This window comes from Phacochoerus africanus, chromosome 14, assembly GCF_016906955.1.
Source record: "Phacochoerus africanus isolate WHEZ1 chromosome 14, ROS_Pafr_v1, whole genome shotgun sequence".
NCBI lineage: Eukaryota > Metazoa > Chordata > Mammalia > Artiodactyla > Suidae > Phacochoerus > Phacochoerus africanus.
This window is the reverse complement of record NC_062557.1, coordinates 20,552,867-20,571,256: the sequence shown is the minus strand read 5'-3', so window position 1 is coordinate 20,571,256 and position 18,390 is coordinate 20,552,867. Positions and strand designations below refer to the sequence as shown.

The 18,390-nt window shown below is 54.0% G+C and overlaps 1 protein-coding gene across 2 annotated transcripts; it reads right to left on the bottom strand.

The window, feature by feature from the left end:
- Nucleotides 1-3,249: 3,249 nt before the first annotated feature.
- On the bottom strand, nucleotides 3,250-17,465 carry CAVIN1 (caveolae associated protein 1). 2 transcript variants are annotated; one of them, XM_047757463.1, is made up of 2 exons: nucleotides 16,820-17,464; nucleotides 3,250-5,705 (listed from the first exon to the last, which is right to left on the bottom strand). In XM_047757463.1, exons 1-2 carry the CDS (start codon nucleotides 17,297-17,299, stop codon nucleotides 5,004-5,006), a joined length of 1,182 nt encoding a protein of 393 aa, XP_047613419.1. In that variant the 5' UTR covers nucleotides 17,300-17,464; the 3' UTR covers nucleotides 3,250-5,003. The 2 variants fall into 2 exon arrangements, with proteins under 2 accessions (XP_047613419.1, XP_047613420.1); XM_047757464.1 differs by lacking the exon at nucleotides 3,250-5,705 and adding an exon at nucleotides 9,213-10,911 and having other exon boundaries at nucleotides 16,820-17,465.
- Nucleotides 17,466-18,390: the final 925 nt, after the last annotated feature.

Genomic DNA, 18,390 nt, shown 5'->3' with positions numbered 1-18,390 from the left:
CTACAACGGGAACTCCAGGGACCAGATTCTTAAGGGACCTTGTGAGCCATGCCAAGGAGTCTAACCCTTTGGTCAAAGGAAGGAATTTAAACTGTAAAATATGTTTTCAGGAGTTCCCGTCGTGGCACAGTGGTTAACGAATCCGACTAGGAACCATGAGGTTGCGGGTTCGGTCCCTGCCCTTGCTCAGTGGGTTAAGGATCCGGCGTTGCAGTGAGCTGTGGTGTAGGTTGCAGACACGGCTCGGATCCCTCGTTGCTGTGGCTCTGGCGTAGGCCGGTGGCTACAGCTCCGATTCAACCCCTAGCCTGGGAACCTCCATATGCCGCGGGAGCGGCCCAAGAAATAGCAACAACAACACAAAAGACAAAAGACAAAAAAAAAGTTTTCTTTTTCTTTCTTTTTTTTTCGCAGTGCCTGAGGCAGGCAGAAGTTCCCGGTGTCAGGGATAAAACCCAGGCCATAGCAGTGACCCAAGAGCTGCTGCAGTGACAACGCCGGATCCTTAACCTGCTAATACATTTTCTTTAAAAAAAAAAATTAGAAAAAATAAAAATAAATTAAAAAAATTAGAGGGGCGTTCCTGTTGTGATGCAGTGGAAACAAATCCAACTAGGAACTATGAGGTTTCGGGTTCAATCCCAGGCCTCACTCAGTGGGTTAAGGATCCAGTGTTGCCGTGAGCTGTGGTGTAGGTCGCAGACACAGCTCAGATCTGTCGTTGCTGTGGCTATGGCATAGGGTGGCAGCTACAGCTCTGATTCAACCCTTGGCCTGGAACCTCCATATGCTATGGGTGCAGCCTTAAAAAAACAAAAAACGAAAAGAAAAAAATATAATAAAAATCAGAGTTCTCTTGTGGCACACAGCAGGTCTTCTGCCTGCTGCAACTGTGGCCAAAAAAAAAAAAAATTAAAAAAAGATCTCTATGTATCTATGTCTGTATCTATGTTTATATCTGTATCTAGCTCAGTCTCTATCTCTACCTCAAAATAAAGTGGGTAATGGATTGGAAGGAGAATCGGAAGTTAGTTCAAAAACTCTGGGCGCAGGCGACTGGGGTCTGGGCCAGTCAGTCCAAGACTGGCTGCAGCTGTCTTCTGCCCCCAGTGGAAAGCTACCCCTTAGAGATAAGAACTTTGGAGGTACCCTTTAGAGACTCAATCTGAGCCTGTAAAGAAACTTCCTCAGATCCCACGTAAGTTTTTTTGTGCCTTTTTTAGGGCAGCACCCGAGGCACATAGAAGTTCCCATGTTAGGGGCTGATTTAGAGCCACCGGCCTACACCACAGCCACAGCAACAACAGATTCTAGTCTAGTCTGTGACCTACACCACAGCTCATAGCAAGGCTGGATCCTTAACCCACTGACCAAGGCCAGGGTCCTCAAGCGTACTAGTCAGGTTCATTACGGCTGAGCCACAGTGGAAAATCCCCAGGTAACATTTGATGGGATCCTTTGCGAGACAACACCCCCAGTTTGTTGTCTGATTCTAACCCACATAAATAGTGCTAACTATGAGTAGGCAAGTTCACGACTGGTTAGTGCAAAAGATGCTTTGTGGGAGGAATGGGACTTTAGAATGGCCGTCAAATCCAGCTATTTCATTAAAGCCTCCTCCTCTCTTCAGCCACAAGGGAAGAAGAAAAGGAATAATTTCTGATTTGGGGAGAGCTTCTGGAGCTGCGGGTATAAAGGAGGAATGAATGCTGTGGTGCAGGGGCCTGCAGAAAAGTGGCTCTTCAGAGAATGGGACCACTTTTGACAGAGTGATGCCCAGAAAAGAACTGAGTAGGAAGAGACAGCAGAGCAATTTGGCTGGTATTGAAAGTTCGGCCGACCAGTGAGGGAGGTGACTTGTGGAAGCAAAGGGGAGGGACCAGGATCCCTACTGCGGTGGGTGTCCCAGGGCCCTTCCTGGTTTCCCCCAGGCTTATTAATCCCCCCGTTGGGCTCCTGACATCACTCCCTGTTTTTCTCGGCTGCACCTCTGCATCCCAGAGGAGAGCAGATCTTTCCGGCGTCTCTCCTGGCAGGAGGGAAGTTTCCTGGCTCCCAGGCTCTGAATTTTCAGCCTCAGTTTTCATTTCTTTTGGAGGGAAGACAACCCTTTCTGGGAGATTTAGAATTCTGGACTCTGCTGTGCTTGCTGCTGGGGCGGAGGCAGGGGATTCCAAGCAAAGCGTATGGTTCCTGAGGAAGGACTCAGCTTGTGTGAGGGAGTGGCAGGACGCTGGGATAGAGCCCCAGAAATGACACTGTCATTATTAGGGACACCCCTCCCCAGGTGACTCTGATCTGGCAGAACCCACATGATGATTTATGTCCATGGCTCTAGGAGATCCTAACTTGTGGGCAGGTAGGACAGGCTGCTCCTAGGCAAGCGGGGCTGACAAAGAAAGAGGTGACCATCCCAGGGCTGTAGGGAGAATTAAATACAACTGTGGGCGTTCCCATTGCGGTGCAGTGGAAATGAACCATGAGGTTGTGGGTTCGATCCCTGGCCTTGCTTAGTGGGTTAAGAATCTGGCATTGCCATGATCTGTGGTGTAGGTTGCAGATGCAGTTCAGATCCTGCGTGGCTGTGGTGTCGGTCAGCAGCTATAGCTCTGATTCAACCCCTAGCCTCGGAACCTCCATATGCAGCGGGTGCAGCCCTAAAAACCAAAAAACCAAAAAACCAAAACAAAAAACAAAACAAAAAAAACCGCTGTGTGGCTATGACATGCACTGGATATCCTTTATATCGCAGGCACTGGATATATCATATACCACATGCACTGGAATCCTTTCTCTAAGACATTCAGGCCTCTGTGTCAGGGCCCCTCCCTGAGGCTGCCATTTGTATATCCATGAGTCCAAATCGTGAATGTGGGGGAAGCTCAGGGTGAGTAGAGTAACTGCGTGTCTGGAGGGCTAATGCTCTGATAACAGGGAAGTGCATCTAGACCGTACAGGGCTACAGACCATAACGCTTAAACAGACTGGAGCCAGTCTGCCTGACTTAGAAGCCCATCTCCACCACTTACCAGCAAGGTGACCTTACTAACCTTAGACAAGTCACTCTTGTTATTTTTTTCCCATTTCTAAATGGAGATGATAGTTCCCCACCCCACTCCCTACTCAGGCAAGCGAGGCAAGTTTAAACCAGCAGACCATTCATTCTCTCTCTCCACTTCCCTCCCTGGTTCCCTCCTGTCCTCTGGAACCCATCAGATGCAACTGCCCCCGGAGATACAATCCAACAGATCCTTTTAGAAAAGCGGGTTTATTGGTCGGGCTGCTCACCAGGACACAGCAACATGAGAGGCTCCCCAGAGCCCACAGGAAACTGTTATCTGCCCACAACTCAGGTCCCTTCAGCCCATCAGCACCAAGGGACCTAGTCCCACAATCCCCATCCTCCCTCCAGCTGACGTGTTTCTAACCTTTCAGAAGAGAGAAGGGAACCAAGAAGAGGGAAAGAAAAAAAAAGAGCAAAGCTTTGTATTGTAAAAAAGAGGTGTCCCCAGGCTCCCTCCCTCCACCCCTTAAAACAATTAGCTGCAATTCTAAAATGCAGAGCAGGGACGATAAGGCAGAGGAGGTGGGGGAGAAGAAGGGAGCCTTCGGCCCTCCTCTTTGGCGGGGGTGGGGATGGGGGGCTGTCCTTGCTACTGACGGTAGCCTTTACTGGGGAGGAACAGGGGGACTGAAGTGTCCAAAGGAGAACCTGGTCAGAAATCAGGCCTTTGGACTAGAAACAGCACCCCTCTCACCCCCAAAGACTCAGAAGAGGAACCCACAATGCCAAGGTCTTGGCAAGTTCTGCAGCTTTATGACACTAGCTCTAGGGCAGGACCTTGAGAAGAAACTGCCAGGAGTGAGCCAAGGCTGGGCTGCTCTACACACAGGAATTCTGTGTTCTCCTCCTCTCCCCTCCAGCTCTCAGCTTGGTGGCCTGGCCCACAGCACCTTGCTCTTTCTCCCCCATCTGCTAAACCTCCTAACTTACAGCAGCCTAGTGCTGCCCCCTTCTGGGATCTTAATTTTCTGGGTTTTGAGAAATGGGCTCCCCTAGGAGCACCATTCAGATCCCTGCAGAGGCACAGAGTGAAGCTTACCTCTCTCTTCTTTAGATCATGAATTTCTCACATTGTCCTTCCTTACCCTGAAAATGGTCCTGCTGTCCTCTGAGAACCCCAGGAAGATGGGATTCTTGCCCTGTATTTCTCATGCTGCTAATGAGCATTCTCTTTTCACTCATTCCCACCTTCTAGCTCCCGTTCTTCTCAAAGCCACAGCCATGAGTTCCCGTGTGCAGATGCATCAACAGGCAGGTGCCCCCCTCACGCCCCCCCCCCCCGACCCCTTCCCAAGGGCTCTGCCTGGCTCCAGCCTTCCTTATTAGGACCTTTTGCAGATACAGCCTGTGCTAGACCCTCATCCAGGGTTACGGAGGCTCACTCTGCCCTCTCTCCCTCACTGCTCCAGATTCTCCCCAAGGCTGCTTTCAAATCCTTACAGTATGGGGTTTTCCACGTGGGCAGGGGACCTCTTCAGGATTCACCCTTCCCTTTCATGATAATTTTGGCTTTGAAGCCTCCAGGAATCAGGATAAGAAAGAAAAGTTCAGTGAGCAGGAATGACAGCAGCTGGGTGTGAGTGTGAGGGGGAGGAAGGGCGGAAAGCAGCCTGCTCCAAGGGGGCCCAATCTTGGAACGACGGCAACCTCCTCCAGGATCCCCGACTTGAACCCCCAGGCCATGAATCACAGCCCTCTGCATTTCCATGCAGCCTATGCCTAAACTGGGGCTGTCCACGGTGCAGGCTGCCTCCCCCTCCCGTCTTAACAGCTGTAAGACTCAGAGGGGTGCTCCTTGAGGGAAGATATTCTCAATTTAGAAACAACTCCGCCCTCGGAGGGATGAGAGAAAATGCGCAAGGGAAAGTTCAGGGAGGGAAAGGAATCGGGGCGGGGGTGGGGGGAGAGGCGGGGCGGCGCGGCCTCCCAGCGCCCCCGCTCAGTCGCTGTCGCTCTTGTCCACCAGCACGGCGTCCGACTCCTCGGTGATCTCCAGCAGCGTGTGCACGTCGGTACTGCTCCCGCGCAGCAGATCGGCCGCCTCGCCGCGCTCCGCGCCGCCCTCCTCCTCGTCGGCGCCCACTTCCACCATTTCCGTGGCTTTCAGCACCTCCACCTCGCCCTCGCGGATCTTCTTGACGTGGAAGGTGAAGGGCGGCACCTTGTAGACCGCGGTCTTGGAACGCGCGTAGACCACGTGGTCGGGCGTGAAGGACTTGCGCAGCTTGTCTCGCGAGGTCTTGAGCTTCTCCCGCCGCTCGGCCGGGACCAGGCGCGTCCCCAGCTTGTTCATACGCTTCTCCAGGGTGTGCCGCGTCTTCTCCAGGTTCTCCTTGGTCTTGAGGCGGGTCTTCTCCAGGTTCTCGCGGGTGCGCACCTTGGTCTTCTCCATCTTCTCCTTAGAGAAAGCCTTCTTGAAGTCGTCCACACGCCGCAGGCCGCTGCGCTTGATGCGCTCGGCGCGCGACTCCTCGATAACCTCCTCTACCTCCACCGCCTCATCCGACGACAGCTCGAGCGCCGCCGCGTCCTCCTCGGGCCTCTCGCCCTCGGCCAACTCGTCACCTTCCTTCTCCGGCAGCGCCTCCGACTCTTTCAGCGACTTGCCGACGCTCACTTTGGCCGGCAGTTTCACTTCATCCTAAAAGGAGAGCAGAACGAACAGATGAGCGGGGCAGCGCGGGAGAGCTGGACAGGGACTGGCGGGGGACGCTGGGCAGACCCGGGGCCGGGGGATGATGATCCTGCGCAGTGCGTGGTACCCGTGAAATCTCCCTGGACTTGGGCGCCGTTGTATCCCCAACGCCTGGCACGGAGCTGGATACTTCGCGGGCGCCCAAGAAATGTGTTAAATGAATATAACTGTACACACAGGGCGAGGAGGGAACCCATCGGAGCCTGGCCTACATTATCGCACTTGAGTTAAGTATCTCTGCGGCCCTCCAACCCGCTCCTCGCGCCCGGGGCCCACCAGTTTAGAACCACTGCTAACCCATTAGGGGAACACAGTTGAACTTTGAAGTGGGCAGAGCGCCCTCTGGTGCACCCAGTCCCACACTGCCCGAGCCAGGTCAAAAGGCAAAGGCCTTTCGACAGAGTTTGTTTAGGTTGAGGAGTGTGGGCAGGGGAATGAGCTCACAGCCAGTCCCAGGGGGTCCCCAAGTAGGGTAACTTGAAAGCAAGTTCACCTTTTTTTTTTTTTTGTCTTTTTTGTCTTTTCTAGGGCCACACCTACGGCGTATGGAGGTTCCCAGGCTAGGGGTCTAATCCGAGCTGTAGCTGCCGGCCTGCACCACAGCCACAGCTACGCCAGATTCTTAATCCACTGAGAAAGGCCAGGGATCAAACCTGCAATCTTATGGCTCCTAGTGGGATTCATTTACACTGCACCACGAAGTGGTGTCTTTTTTTTTTTTTTTGTCTTTTTTTAAGGGCCGCACCCGAGACATATGGAGGTTCCCAGCTAGGGGTCTAATTGGAGCCATTAGCCACGGGCCTGCGCCAGAGCCACAGCAACGCCAGATCCGAGCCGCGTCTGCAGTCTACACCACAGCTCACAGCAAGGCCAGGTCCTTAATCCACTGAAGGAGGTGAGGGATTGAACCTGCAACCTCATGGTTCCTAGTCGGATTCGTTTCTGCTGCACCACCATGGGAATTACCCCCACCTCTTTTTTTTTTTTTTTTAATGCCACAGGTGCAGCACATGGACATTCCAAGGCTAGGGGTCCAATGGGAGCTACAGCTGCATGAGAACGCCACAACCACAGCAGTGCCACAGCGGCCACATCCAAGCTGCGACTGCAACCTACACCACCGCTCACGGGCAACACCCACTGAGTGGGGCCAGGGATTAAACCCATGTCCTCCAGGATACTAGTCAGGCTTGTTTCTGCTGAGCCACAACAGGAGCTCCAAAGGCAAGTTTACCTACAAGGAAATGTGTTTCCCAGACTTCTTACGGTTTCAAAAGAATCAGTCTTAGGGAAGGGGAGCCATGGCCCTCCCTGCCCCCCACCTCCTCATATTAGTTTGCTCATACATCACCCCCATGTAGAAATTAAGGAAAGAGGGAGAAGCTGGCTGGAAGCCAAGGACATGTTTATCTCCCCAACCTGGACATTTCTTCTGGTTCTGACATCCCTGCCTTGGAATGGAAGAGATGGATTACTTTTCCTTCTTGCTTCTCTACTCCCCACCCCCACCCCGAAACAGGAACTCAAGAGACCAGGAGTAGGATGGTGAGAGGTTCTGGAGCTCAGAGCCAGTTCTTCCATCTTCCCCTGGGAGGACCTAAAACACCAGCACTGTTTTCCATTCCGGGAAGATTTTTCCAAGATCCCAACTCGGCCAGCATTTCAGAATCTCAGGATCACCTCTCACTAGAAGGTAGGGGACATTGAGTACAGAAAGGGAAAGAGGACATAATGCAGAATATAAACAGGCTAACTTCTTTGGCCCAGACTCTCTTTAGGGACTTCAGACAAAGGAATGATAGGCAGTAGGTTTTCTAAAGGGCTTTCTGAAGACTGTTTCACAGAATTGTAGGAAAATCCCATTTGAGAAAAATGAGGCAACGTGAGCTGACCCCTCCCATAAACACACACGCACACACACACGTACACATATACGTTGGCCACTTGGTATCTGCACCACCTGCTACAGAAATTCCTTACCCAGCCCCTAACCTCTTTCCTCTCCCTCCCACCCACATCCCCACAGAGTTTCCTTGTTTACATTGAAAACTAGGAACATCTCCTCCCAACTTCCTTCCCTCCCTGTCAATATCATTAGCAGGGACAAAGAGGGAATGCTGGCTCCACCTCTTCTAAATTGGGCTCTGCTCTGCTGGGCACCAAGCCACCTCAAGCTCTCATTACTCAACTACACCTCCCAGCAGGCAAGGTGACCTGGGCCCAGGGCATGCTGGGACTTGTAGTCTCCACCTGCTACAGCCAGCTTGGTACTATCTTGGGCATCCTGCAGCGTTCTGTCCATCTCTTTGCTTCTTAGCACTCATGGAGGCCTTGAAGGGGTATTTTCCTTGCTATGAACGGGAGAGTCCCAGCCTCTCTTAGCAGTCCCTCTGATTTCCAGTTGCACCCTTTGGGTCTCCATGTGCAATCACCTCTCCCTGCCTGCCACCCGAGTCCTCTCTCTTACACACCGTTTTAGGACGCTCTAGCATCTAAACTCTCTGCTTTCTTCATCCACCCACCCAGAATTTACCTGCAGCTCTAGTATCAAAAAATGTCAGCTCTCATCACTCCTTCACAGCCTCCCAGTCTAAAAACCTACCCACGCTCCACCAAAGTTTGGAAGAGAAGGCCTCCTTTCACTAAGCTCAGACAATGTGGATGAATTCAGGGAAGGATTAAGAGTGATGGGTGGGGAGTAGTCAGGAAACAGTCCCCGCTACGGAGAACAGATCCACATTGTCTCCCTGCCCACCCCATCTTCCCTGATTCTCCCCGCTGCTCCATCCCAGCCCCTAAAGACTGAGCTGGCTGGTTTTCCTGGCCTCTGGCTTCCCAGATAAAGGTCTTTGCCAGCTGAGCTTGAAAGGGAACAGGCTGGGGAGAGAGTTTCAGGCTTCTTGTAGCCAATCCTGTCTTCCTAGTACCCGATGAAAGGTTTCAAATGCAACATCAGGGAGCAGTCCCAGTGACTGGAGGTTTATTCCAAGGTAGGTGGTTGTCACCCCCAGTCCAGAAAGGCACTTGGGAATATAAAGCCGTTCATTGTAGGCTCTTCCTCTAGATTGATGGCTGACACCAGAGGAGCTGCCTTCTCGGTGGAAGGTCAGGGGATAGGGGAAGAAACCATTTGACCTAAGTCCTGGATAATATCCAGTAGATTGACGCTGGAGAGGGTATACCACCATGACTTTAGCTTTTCCCCTCCATTAATGGATTTCGGCTTTTCTCCTTGTTTCCAAGCCAGGTTTCCCCTGTGACTCACAGCTTTGGACTGCTCTCCTAGGCCCACCCAGTTTGCCTGTTGCTACAACAACCGCCAACACAATCCCAGAGCACCTCCTCCACCCCTGGGCACACACAGGCCAGGCACCCTTATCCCACCCCTGCTTCCCCCACAGAGCTCTGAAGCCAAAAGAAGGGCCTCGGGGTGACAAAGAGGGAGAGCTCTGCTCGTTTTGTTTCTATATTTTTATTAAACAAAACCACCAGTCCCAACAGGCTTGGTTTCCAGAGTTGCCTTTAATGACCAGGTCTGAACAAAAGCATGCACAGATTCCCCCGTGGCCCCCACCTCCACCCTGCCACACACACCAGGCACACACGACTCCCTAACCCAGGAACAGCCCAGTCCAAGGATGAATTTAGAGGCATCCTAGGGTGGCTCCCATCCCCCACCTCTCCACTCCCAACCCTACTCTATGACCTTAAGATCCTCTGGCTTAGGAAAAAGACTTACATGATTATAATTTAATTGAGCACCTACTATGAGCCTGGTACTTGGCCAGGCACTTCACATCTGTCAGGGAAAAGGGACAAGTGTCCTATGGCTCTGGGTAGAGCCTCTCTTGACTTAGAACTAACCAGTTCTCTCCCCAACCACTGCTTGGGAATGGCCAGAGGAGGAACTGGAGAGGTAATTCGGAGACCGAGGATCCGCTTGGGGAGCATGTTAGAGGAGGGTGCAGACTGGTGGAGAGGCCAGAGAGAGGGAGAGTCTTAAAAACGCAGGACCGCCACCTTCGGTTGCCAAGACAAGGGGGTGAAAGATCCCGAAAGTACATGGGACCTTCTTTTCTGCTGTAGTATAATTCTTGACAGGGTGATATTGCCCCCGAGAGGGTGGCAGTTGGTTCTCAGGGGTGGGGCATCTTAGATAGTGCAGTAGTTTGTGGTATTCCAAAAAGTCCCAATATGTAGTATATCTGTAGTGTTAAAATTTCATGGTGGGAGAGGACAATTAGGGAAAAGAATGTCTAAAAGGACTCCTTAGGGGAATGATCATATTAACAACAACAAAAAAAAGTTGAGAAACACTGTGCCATAGGGAGGCCAGAAGATCCAAGCCAGAGCCAGTGAAAATGTACCTCCTGCTGGCCTCTCTGAGTTGGCAGCTCTTAGGTGCCTCGCCCAAGGCAGGATCTGGCAATCATAAGGGATCGCTTTGCAAAAAACATTTTCTAAAAAAACTGGAAAAAATAAGTATAAATGTTTCCCCCAGCTACAGGGAGCGGGTGGAGAGGGCTCAGAACAGGCAGGCCCCAGGCCTGGGCCTCATGAGAGCCCGCTCCAAAGAGGCTTGGAGCCAAAGTGGCCTGTCCCCAAGGAGGAGGCCAAAAGGGGAGGAAGGGGGACTCAGAAGCGTGGGCAGTTTCAGGCAGTCTCATGCAGGTGGCAGTGGGTGCAGCTCAGGTTTGGTGTCTGGAGCATTTACTATTAAGACAGAAACCAGGCAGTAGGGGAGGGCCCCTTCCTGTCACCTTCTACCGGGTGGCTTGAACTCCGCATAATGTGAGTGTTTTCACAGTACCCGTCATCCACTCACAAGGGACAGTGTTGGAAGAGGCCGGCCATCCCAGACTGGCCACTGCTAAGCAGTGAGTCGGTGGTGGACTGGGGGCATGACTCCCCGTGCCCACGGCCCCACGGGACCCAGGAGACCCTAAGCGCCCCCGCCGGTTGTTGGCTCCTCTGGGGTGGGCAGAGGCCCAGGCTCAGGGTAATAGGGCAGTGTCCTAGGCGTCTGGTCAAAGGGTGGGAGTTCAGGAACTGTCTCAGGCTTCAGGTCAAAAGGCTCAGTCTCAGGCAGAAGGTCAAAAGGCACGATCTTGGGTGTGGCCAGGTCTGAGGGTGCATTCAGCTTCTTCTTGGGCTAAGATGAGGAAAAGGGGTTTAAGTGGGGCTTGGGATGAGTGCATGTGGGGTTGAGAGGAGGAGGCCTTGGCTGGCATGCAGACTTGGGGCCGGTGAGTAGGGGGAGGGGAGCACACAGGTATTAGGATGGAAAGAAACCCCCCTGCTTTATTGGCTGCACCTGTAGCATATGGAGGTTCCCAGGCCAGGGTCAAATCCAAGCTGCAGCTGCGACCTGTGTCACTGCTGCGGCAACACTGGATCCTAAGCCACCATACCGGGCCAGGGTCTGAACCTGTGCCTCCACAGCAACCCGAGCCTTTGCAGAGACAAGCCAGATCCTTAACCCACTGCACCATAGCAAGAGCTCCAAGAAACCACATTTTAAATTCTTCATCAAGAGGGCCCCAGGGCCACAAGAGGAGGGACAAACCCAGATCCATGAATTAATAACTACAATTTAATCAGCACCTTGTGTCTTCCTCCCTCCAGAATCTTCCCCAGTGTCCCATCCTCAGCCTCCTACCTTCTACCCCCACCCAGCTGTGGTGGTGGAATGATGCTATCAGGGGGAGGAATGGTGGGGGCAAAGAGGCTGCTGGAGAGGGGGAAGGAATTCTCTAAGAGGCCGCTTGTTAACACTCCAACTGGGAAGGCTCCAAGGAGTAAAAGAGCAGGTGGACAACTTTACTGCCTTGAGTCAGACGCCGCTGATCCCAGTTACTCCCCAGGGCAGGGTGGGCACAAGTGCTGCCTCGGATGAGAGGGTGCGGCATGGAAGAGGGACATCCTGGCTATTTCCCTTTGGCCACGTCCCTGCCTCCTGCCTCCCTTGCCACCCATCCCCCCATCCACTCATGGGCTTTCAGACACCATGATGCACAGAGAAATCAGGACCAAAAACCAAACAATTTTATGACAGGTGAGCCTTTGTCTTGAGGTACCCAGCAGTAGCTCCCAGCTCTCCCTCCTAAGTGGCTGAGCTGCCATTCTGGCTTTGGACAGTCAGGACAGGTGGGGGGAAGGATGTTTGTGGTCACTACCAGACTCTGGTGACAACAGTGTTGAGTAAGGCGTGCAGCCACAAAAACCCAAAGCAGCAGGTGCCCACCTTCCCTGTAGCAGGAAGAAAGGAGCCAGTGTGATCCTCTCTTAGCCAGGGGACACCCCTGCTGGCCAGGGAACCCCTCTTTTTACACCCAGTACCCCTTCTCTCCACTGCCATTGGGCCAGGTGACCACACAGTGCCTCTGCTTCAGCACCAAGAGTCTGAGCAGGTAATGGCCACCAACCTTAGCCACTCAGCCAGCACTGCATGTGCGCGCACACACACACACACACACACGAGCATGTGCACGCACAGACACAGCAGCCCCAATGCCAGAACTATCCTAGGTTAGGGGTAGCCTTCCCCCACTGATTTCTGCTTTAGAGCCTGGGAATGGAAGGTGGAGGTGGGGAGCAGAAATTAGAGCAGAAGAAGGGGTACACCTGGGCTCTGGCCCCAGCTTTGACTCCCCCAGTCACTTGAGTGGTAGTAAGCAAGTGACTTTCCCTTTCTGGGCCTCCACTATAAAATGAGAGAGCTGAAGTTGATTATCTCCCAGGCATCTTCCAGCTCAAAATGTCAAGAATGACAGAATGATGAAATATTCACAATGGTATGGTTCAAAGTGATGGAACAAACGACCACTCATCTCTGCAGCTGGTTGCCTGGCCACAGTATTTCCTCTCCTTATCAGTTGCCACTCTTGCCATCTCCTCCCTATTTGATTTTGACCATTATAATAGTCAGACTTTATTACTTAAAAAAAAAATTAGCAGTAATGAACCCTCCTAGTATCCATGAGAATGCGGTTCGATCCCCAGCCTCACTCAGTGGGTTAAAAAAAAAAAAAAAATCAGAGACAGGAATATGATTTCCTTTGGTCTTAGGAATACCCCTAAAAATATGCTCCCATGCTCCCTGCTTTGAATCTGGTGACTGGAAAAAACAACCCAACCTCAGCTTTTTGGAGGAAGGGTATAGTAAGCACTCTCCACTAGGCCACCCAGGTAAGGAGTGAGAGGGACCAGGGCCCCAAGTTGGGAAGATTTTTGGACAAAAGTATGGGGTTCTTCTCGAACAAGCTAGCCCTGATTTGCTTTGAGTCCAGGCAGGAGCTATAGGTTGGGTTAGGATTTGAGAAGGAGAAGCCAGCAGGCCCTCATCCCAGCCCTGGTGTCCTCCCCTTTAATTCCCATGAGCCACATAAGCCCTTAAATGCTTCCTGGTGCTGTCCTCATGCACTTGGAGGAGGTCTGATGTGTCCACAGGTAGCTCACTAGCTGCCTCATCAAAACTACTTCGGAAAACGTTTGTTTCCATTTTAGCCTCCTTTCTGGATTCTGAAAGATCAATGACTGTCTGGAAGAATTGTCTCTTTGATGACCATGCCTACCGCCTGCTTGCATGGTGCCCACACTCTGCCTGATCTTCCCAGCAGTTCTCAGTCCACTGAGCCCTAGCTACTAGTAGAATTCCCTCCTTCACTAGCTGTTGCCCAGCTGGTTGTCGCCTGATAGGATGGGATGCCAAACCGCTAGCTTTTGTTTGGGAGACAGGAAAATGCCAAAGGACAAAGGACAGTAATGACTCAAAAGAGAGTTCAAGGTGAGGGCTCTTGATCCTGTGATGGGAGGGGCTGAACTGTGTGTGTGTTGAGGGGGGGTGTCAAATGCAAACTTGACCTGTGAAATCAATATGTCTAGCAGTCCCCTGAATCTGGGTGGAGCCACACAAGGGATTCCCTCTCTTATCCCCCAGGAAGAAGGTATGGGAGGCCAGATGGCCTGACCCTGAAGCTGGGGCCTTCCCACCCTTTCATGCTCCCTCCAGCCAGAGGGGCCCCCCCTCTTGCCACATCATCACTTCCTAAGCTCCCCCCCACACACATCATCACCTCCCACGTCTGCAGTGGGGAATACCACATCCCCTCCCTGCTCCCACACTGGGAAACACACACCATCCCAGGAGGCCATTTTCTTTTCTTTTCTTTTTTTTTTTTTTGTCTTTTTGCCATTTCTTGGGCCGCTTCCACGGCATATGGAGGTTCCCAGGCTAGGGGTCAAATCGGAGCTGGAGCTGCCGGTCTACGCCAGAGCCTCAGCAACTCGGGATCTAAGCCGCATCTGGAAGCTACACCACAGCTCACGGCAATGCCAGATCGTTAACCCACTGAGCAAGGGCAGGGACTGAACCCGCAACCTCATGGTTCCTAGTCGGATTCGTTAACCACTGCACCAAGACGGGAACTCCCCAGGAGGCCTTTTTCTAAATCTCTCTGCCTGGCCACCCAAACATCCTACCCCTCAGCCTGACTTTATCATCTATGCTGCTGCCCCCAGTCTTCCCTATTAGGTCTGCCAAGGCACAGAGCTATTTTTACCTCATTCTTTTCCCAGGCCTGAGGACCTCAGGGAGAAGCAGCATCTGCTTTCCTCCAGCAGCTGAGTACCCGCCCCCCACCGGGGGGGCCACCACCCCCATCTGGAACATCTGCTCTGCAGCTCAGGGAAGTTCTGCTTCCCTGAGCCCCACCCCTGCTGCTAGAATCTTGTCCTTACCCCTCAGTTCCTCTGCAGGCTGCAACCACTTGAGCTATCAGTTATTTCCCCCATGCTTTTGGGGCTCAGAGACCCCCAGCTAGAGCCATTCTTTTTTTTTTTTTTTTTTTTGTCTTTATGCCATTTCTTGGGCTGCTCCCACAGCATATGGAGGTTCCCAGGCTAGGGGTCTAAATCAGAGCCGCAGCCACCAGCCTATGCCAGAGCCACAGCAACGCAGGATCCGAGCCGCGTCTGCAACCTACACCACAGCTCACTGCAACGCCGGATCCTTAACCCGCTGAGAAAGGCCAGGGACCAAACACTCAACCTCATGGTTCCTAGTCGGATTTGTTAACCACTGCGCCATGACGGGAACTCCCTAGAGCCATTTTTTCTACCTTAGCTCTCTGTCCCTCACTGGCCTTGATGCAGTCAAAGCCACCCTGTGGTTAGACCTCCACCGTGCCTCAGATACACAATATACAGACACAGTCCAGGCCAACTGCCTTGGGGCAGTAACAAAGGCATGCCAGGCGCTTCTGCACCGAAGTTTTTCTCCATACCCGTCCTCTCAGTCTCTCCATCTTTGACAGGGAGGTTTACCTCCAGGCTGAGAACTTCCCCAGGTCCTGGGTTCTGGGACATTTTGAGTGACAAGGGCCCACCCTTCCAAACCCTTCATGACTCCCCTCTAGCACACCAGCCTCTGGAGAAAAGGCAGAGCTGGCTTGCTGTCCCAGACCCTTGCCTTGCTCTCCTTCCTTTGATGCACTTCAGTGCTCGGTGGTTCTCTTAAAAAAAAAATCTTACCTCCCTATCCTCCTTCCTGGAAGCAGTTAAAGTCGAAACAATCCTGAGCAAATATTTCCTACCAGATAGTGTTGTGGGGGGGGGGGGTGGCCGACTGCTTAACTGCCAGTACCTCTTGGTAGGAGTTCCGGGCTTTGGGGAAAAGGGGGGAGTATCATTTCGGTCTCTGTCCCACCACCACCTCCTAAGATAAGTGCCAGCTCACTTATGTCTGTTGTCCCCAAACTCACTTGCCCCAATCTGCGTTACCCTCAGCTGTACCAAATTGACCAAGCCAAAGGCCTCAGAAGCAGCCCTGATGGTCAGAATCCAGCTTACCAGGGCCTCTGAGCAGTGAAACCACGGCTCCATGACAGAGGTCCTCTCCCTGGGGGGGTGGGGGGTGTGTGTGGGAAATCTAGCCTTCTTTTCTTTCCATTCCCTTCGGTAGGGGGAGGAAGGGAAAGAGGGGGCACAGACTAACCCCTCCACCCCCACGATCCCAAGGGAAGCAGAGAGGAGGGGAGGCTGGGCACATTGCCAGCCCACCATAGATCACTGGAGCCCTTGGCTCAGACCCACCCCTAGTGGAACTGGGGAGGCAGAGTAGAGAGGAGCAGCAATACTGAGATTTCCAGGTTTACTTGGTTATGGTAGAAAAACTCGGTTTTTATCCAGGCAGGAGGAATGGGGAAAGGTACAGAGGAAGCAACAAGCTGGCTGGGCGGAGCCTGGGGCGTGCCAGCCTCCAGCTGCCTGTCCCCTGCGCCTCCGCAGCCCCCGCAGTTATGCGGGGTGATTCACCGCGCCCAGATCTCGGGCCGGCTGCCCCCCCCCACCTCCAGCCCCTCTAGCACTCCTCACACCACGCTCTCGTCGATTGCTTCCAAGAGGCCAAGGGTACGGGGCGCCCTGGGTTAGGGTGCCTCCAAGGGCTGAGAGTGCGAAGAGGCTAGGAGGCGGGAGCAGATGCAGCGCGGGGACGGCGTAGGCAGCCGAGGCTGATGCGGGGGCGAAGGGTCCGCGGGGGCGTGCTGGCAGTCGCGTCCCTCTCCTGGCGCAGCCCCCGCAGTGCGTGCCTGAGCCCTGAATCACCCGCTATATCGGGCGGGCAGCTCCGGAGGCCCCAAACTCGGGCCCGCGCGGCCAGTGTCCGCTTACAGCGGGCCCCAGTGTCCGCCAGGCACCCCGGCTTTCCCCAAAACTTCCTCCAAATAGGGAGACTTGACAGAGCTGGGTCGGGAGTTACCTGCGAGGGTCATTGTCCCTGAGACCAGCACCCTAACTCGGTTCTGCTACGCATTTGACACCGGAGGGAGGGGCCTGGGTAAGAGAGGAGGCGCGGAGTGCAGAGCGCGCCCCTCTGCGCGCTCCAGGAGCCCGCCACCCACCCCACGGCACCCCACCCCTGCAACCCTCACCGGAACAAGGCTGGGTCCCCCGAGCGGAGCCAGGCTGGCAGAAGAGCCGCGCCACGGGCGGGTTCCCCCACCCCAAGCTCCAGGAAGGGGAAAAGTGGGCCTCTGGGCGCGGTCCGCCCGCCAGCTCACCTGGTAGATCATGACTTTAAAGTTTCGGCGCCGCAGCAGCTCGGCCTCGTTGACCTCCAGCTTCTTGATCTGGCCTGCCTGGCGTTCCAGGCTGCCGCGCACGGTCTTCACGTTGACGCTGACCTTGCGCACCTTCTCCAGCAACTTGCTCACCGTGTTGCTGGTGGTGGCGTGTGCCTTGCCCAGCTTGCTCAGCTCGCCCTGGATGCTCTGCACGGCGCCCTCCATCTCCGCCTGCCGCTCTTCCAGCTGGGCTTGGGTCAGCTGGATCTGGTCGACGGCGCCGATGATTTTGTCCAGAAGGCTCAGTACCAGCACGCCGTTCACCTGGTCCGATTTGATCAGCTCCTCAGAGCCGGCCCCCGACGGCTCCTCAGCCGCCGCGGCCGCCGGAGCCCCCATGGAGGAGGACCCCTGGTCCCCGGCGTCAGAGTACCCGGGAAGCGGCTGCTCGATGATGTGGAGCTGGGTGTCCTCCATGGCTGCCCGGAGCCGTGCGGGTCCTGCCGGCTGGAGCTGGAACAGGAGACCCGGAGAAGAGGAAGAGCAGGAGGGGAGAGAGCGGATAGCGGAGGAAACTCGAGCCACGTCCGTGCGCACCGGGACGGTGGCCAGAACTGTGGGGCGGGGGATCGGTGAGTTCCCTGGCTCCCAGACCAAACCCCGGAGTCTCATCGCCCATTGGCTGGCCCGACCCCAGAAAAGGAGGGACCGGGGCAGAAGGGGAGACCGACGCTGGGGAAGGGGGGGGCAACCCAGGGGGACCCAAGAGCCGAGAGCCCCACCCTTCCCAGGATGGTTGGAATAGTTGGAGCGGGAGACTAGGGCCTCCGCCGGCAGCGGAGGCGGCGGGAGCGGGAACGGGGGCGGAGGAATGTGAGCTGGGGAAGGGAAACAGGTCCCGGAGTGTTGCTGAACGTTTCCCTCTCGCTTTTTTCGCTCACTCCCAAACCCACCTCTGCATTTTTCAGTTCCAGGTCGGTCGACAGACGCGACAGGAGATCCCGAGATTATGTGCACAATTTTGTATTTTGTCCAGTTTTTGAGAGGGAAAGGATCCATGGCTTCCACAGTCTTTTCAGAGAGGTTTCTAATTGCCTAGCCCGCCAAGTTACCCACCAGTGTCGTGAAAGCTTGAGGGGTGGTTTGCCCAAGACAAGGGAGAACTGAAGTTAGAGTCAGTGGTAGTGAGGGGCTGCCAAGCTTCCTGGAGATTCCTCTTAGAATTATCCTCAGAGGAGGATTCAGATGGGTGATAAAATAGAAACTAAAGCCTTTTACTCATCTCTCACCTTTCGCTGTGTTTCTGCCTGCCTCAGAGGTCTGGCTGACACCAGTCTGGAGAGCAGGGTTGGGAGTACCTCTGCCTCTCTGGAGACGGGTGCTCCGCGGTCAGAGCCATCGGACCCGGAATGAGGGCTTGGAGAGGGATGGTGACTTGCCAGGAGGTTATTAGCTGGTTAGCACTGATGTGGCACTCGAACCAGGTGTGAAAACTCCTCTCTCGTACTTTCCACTTTAGCAGGCTGTACTGGGACAGGGAAGGGCTGACCCAGATGTGCACCAGCCTG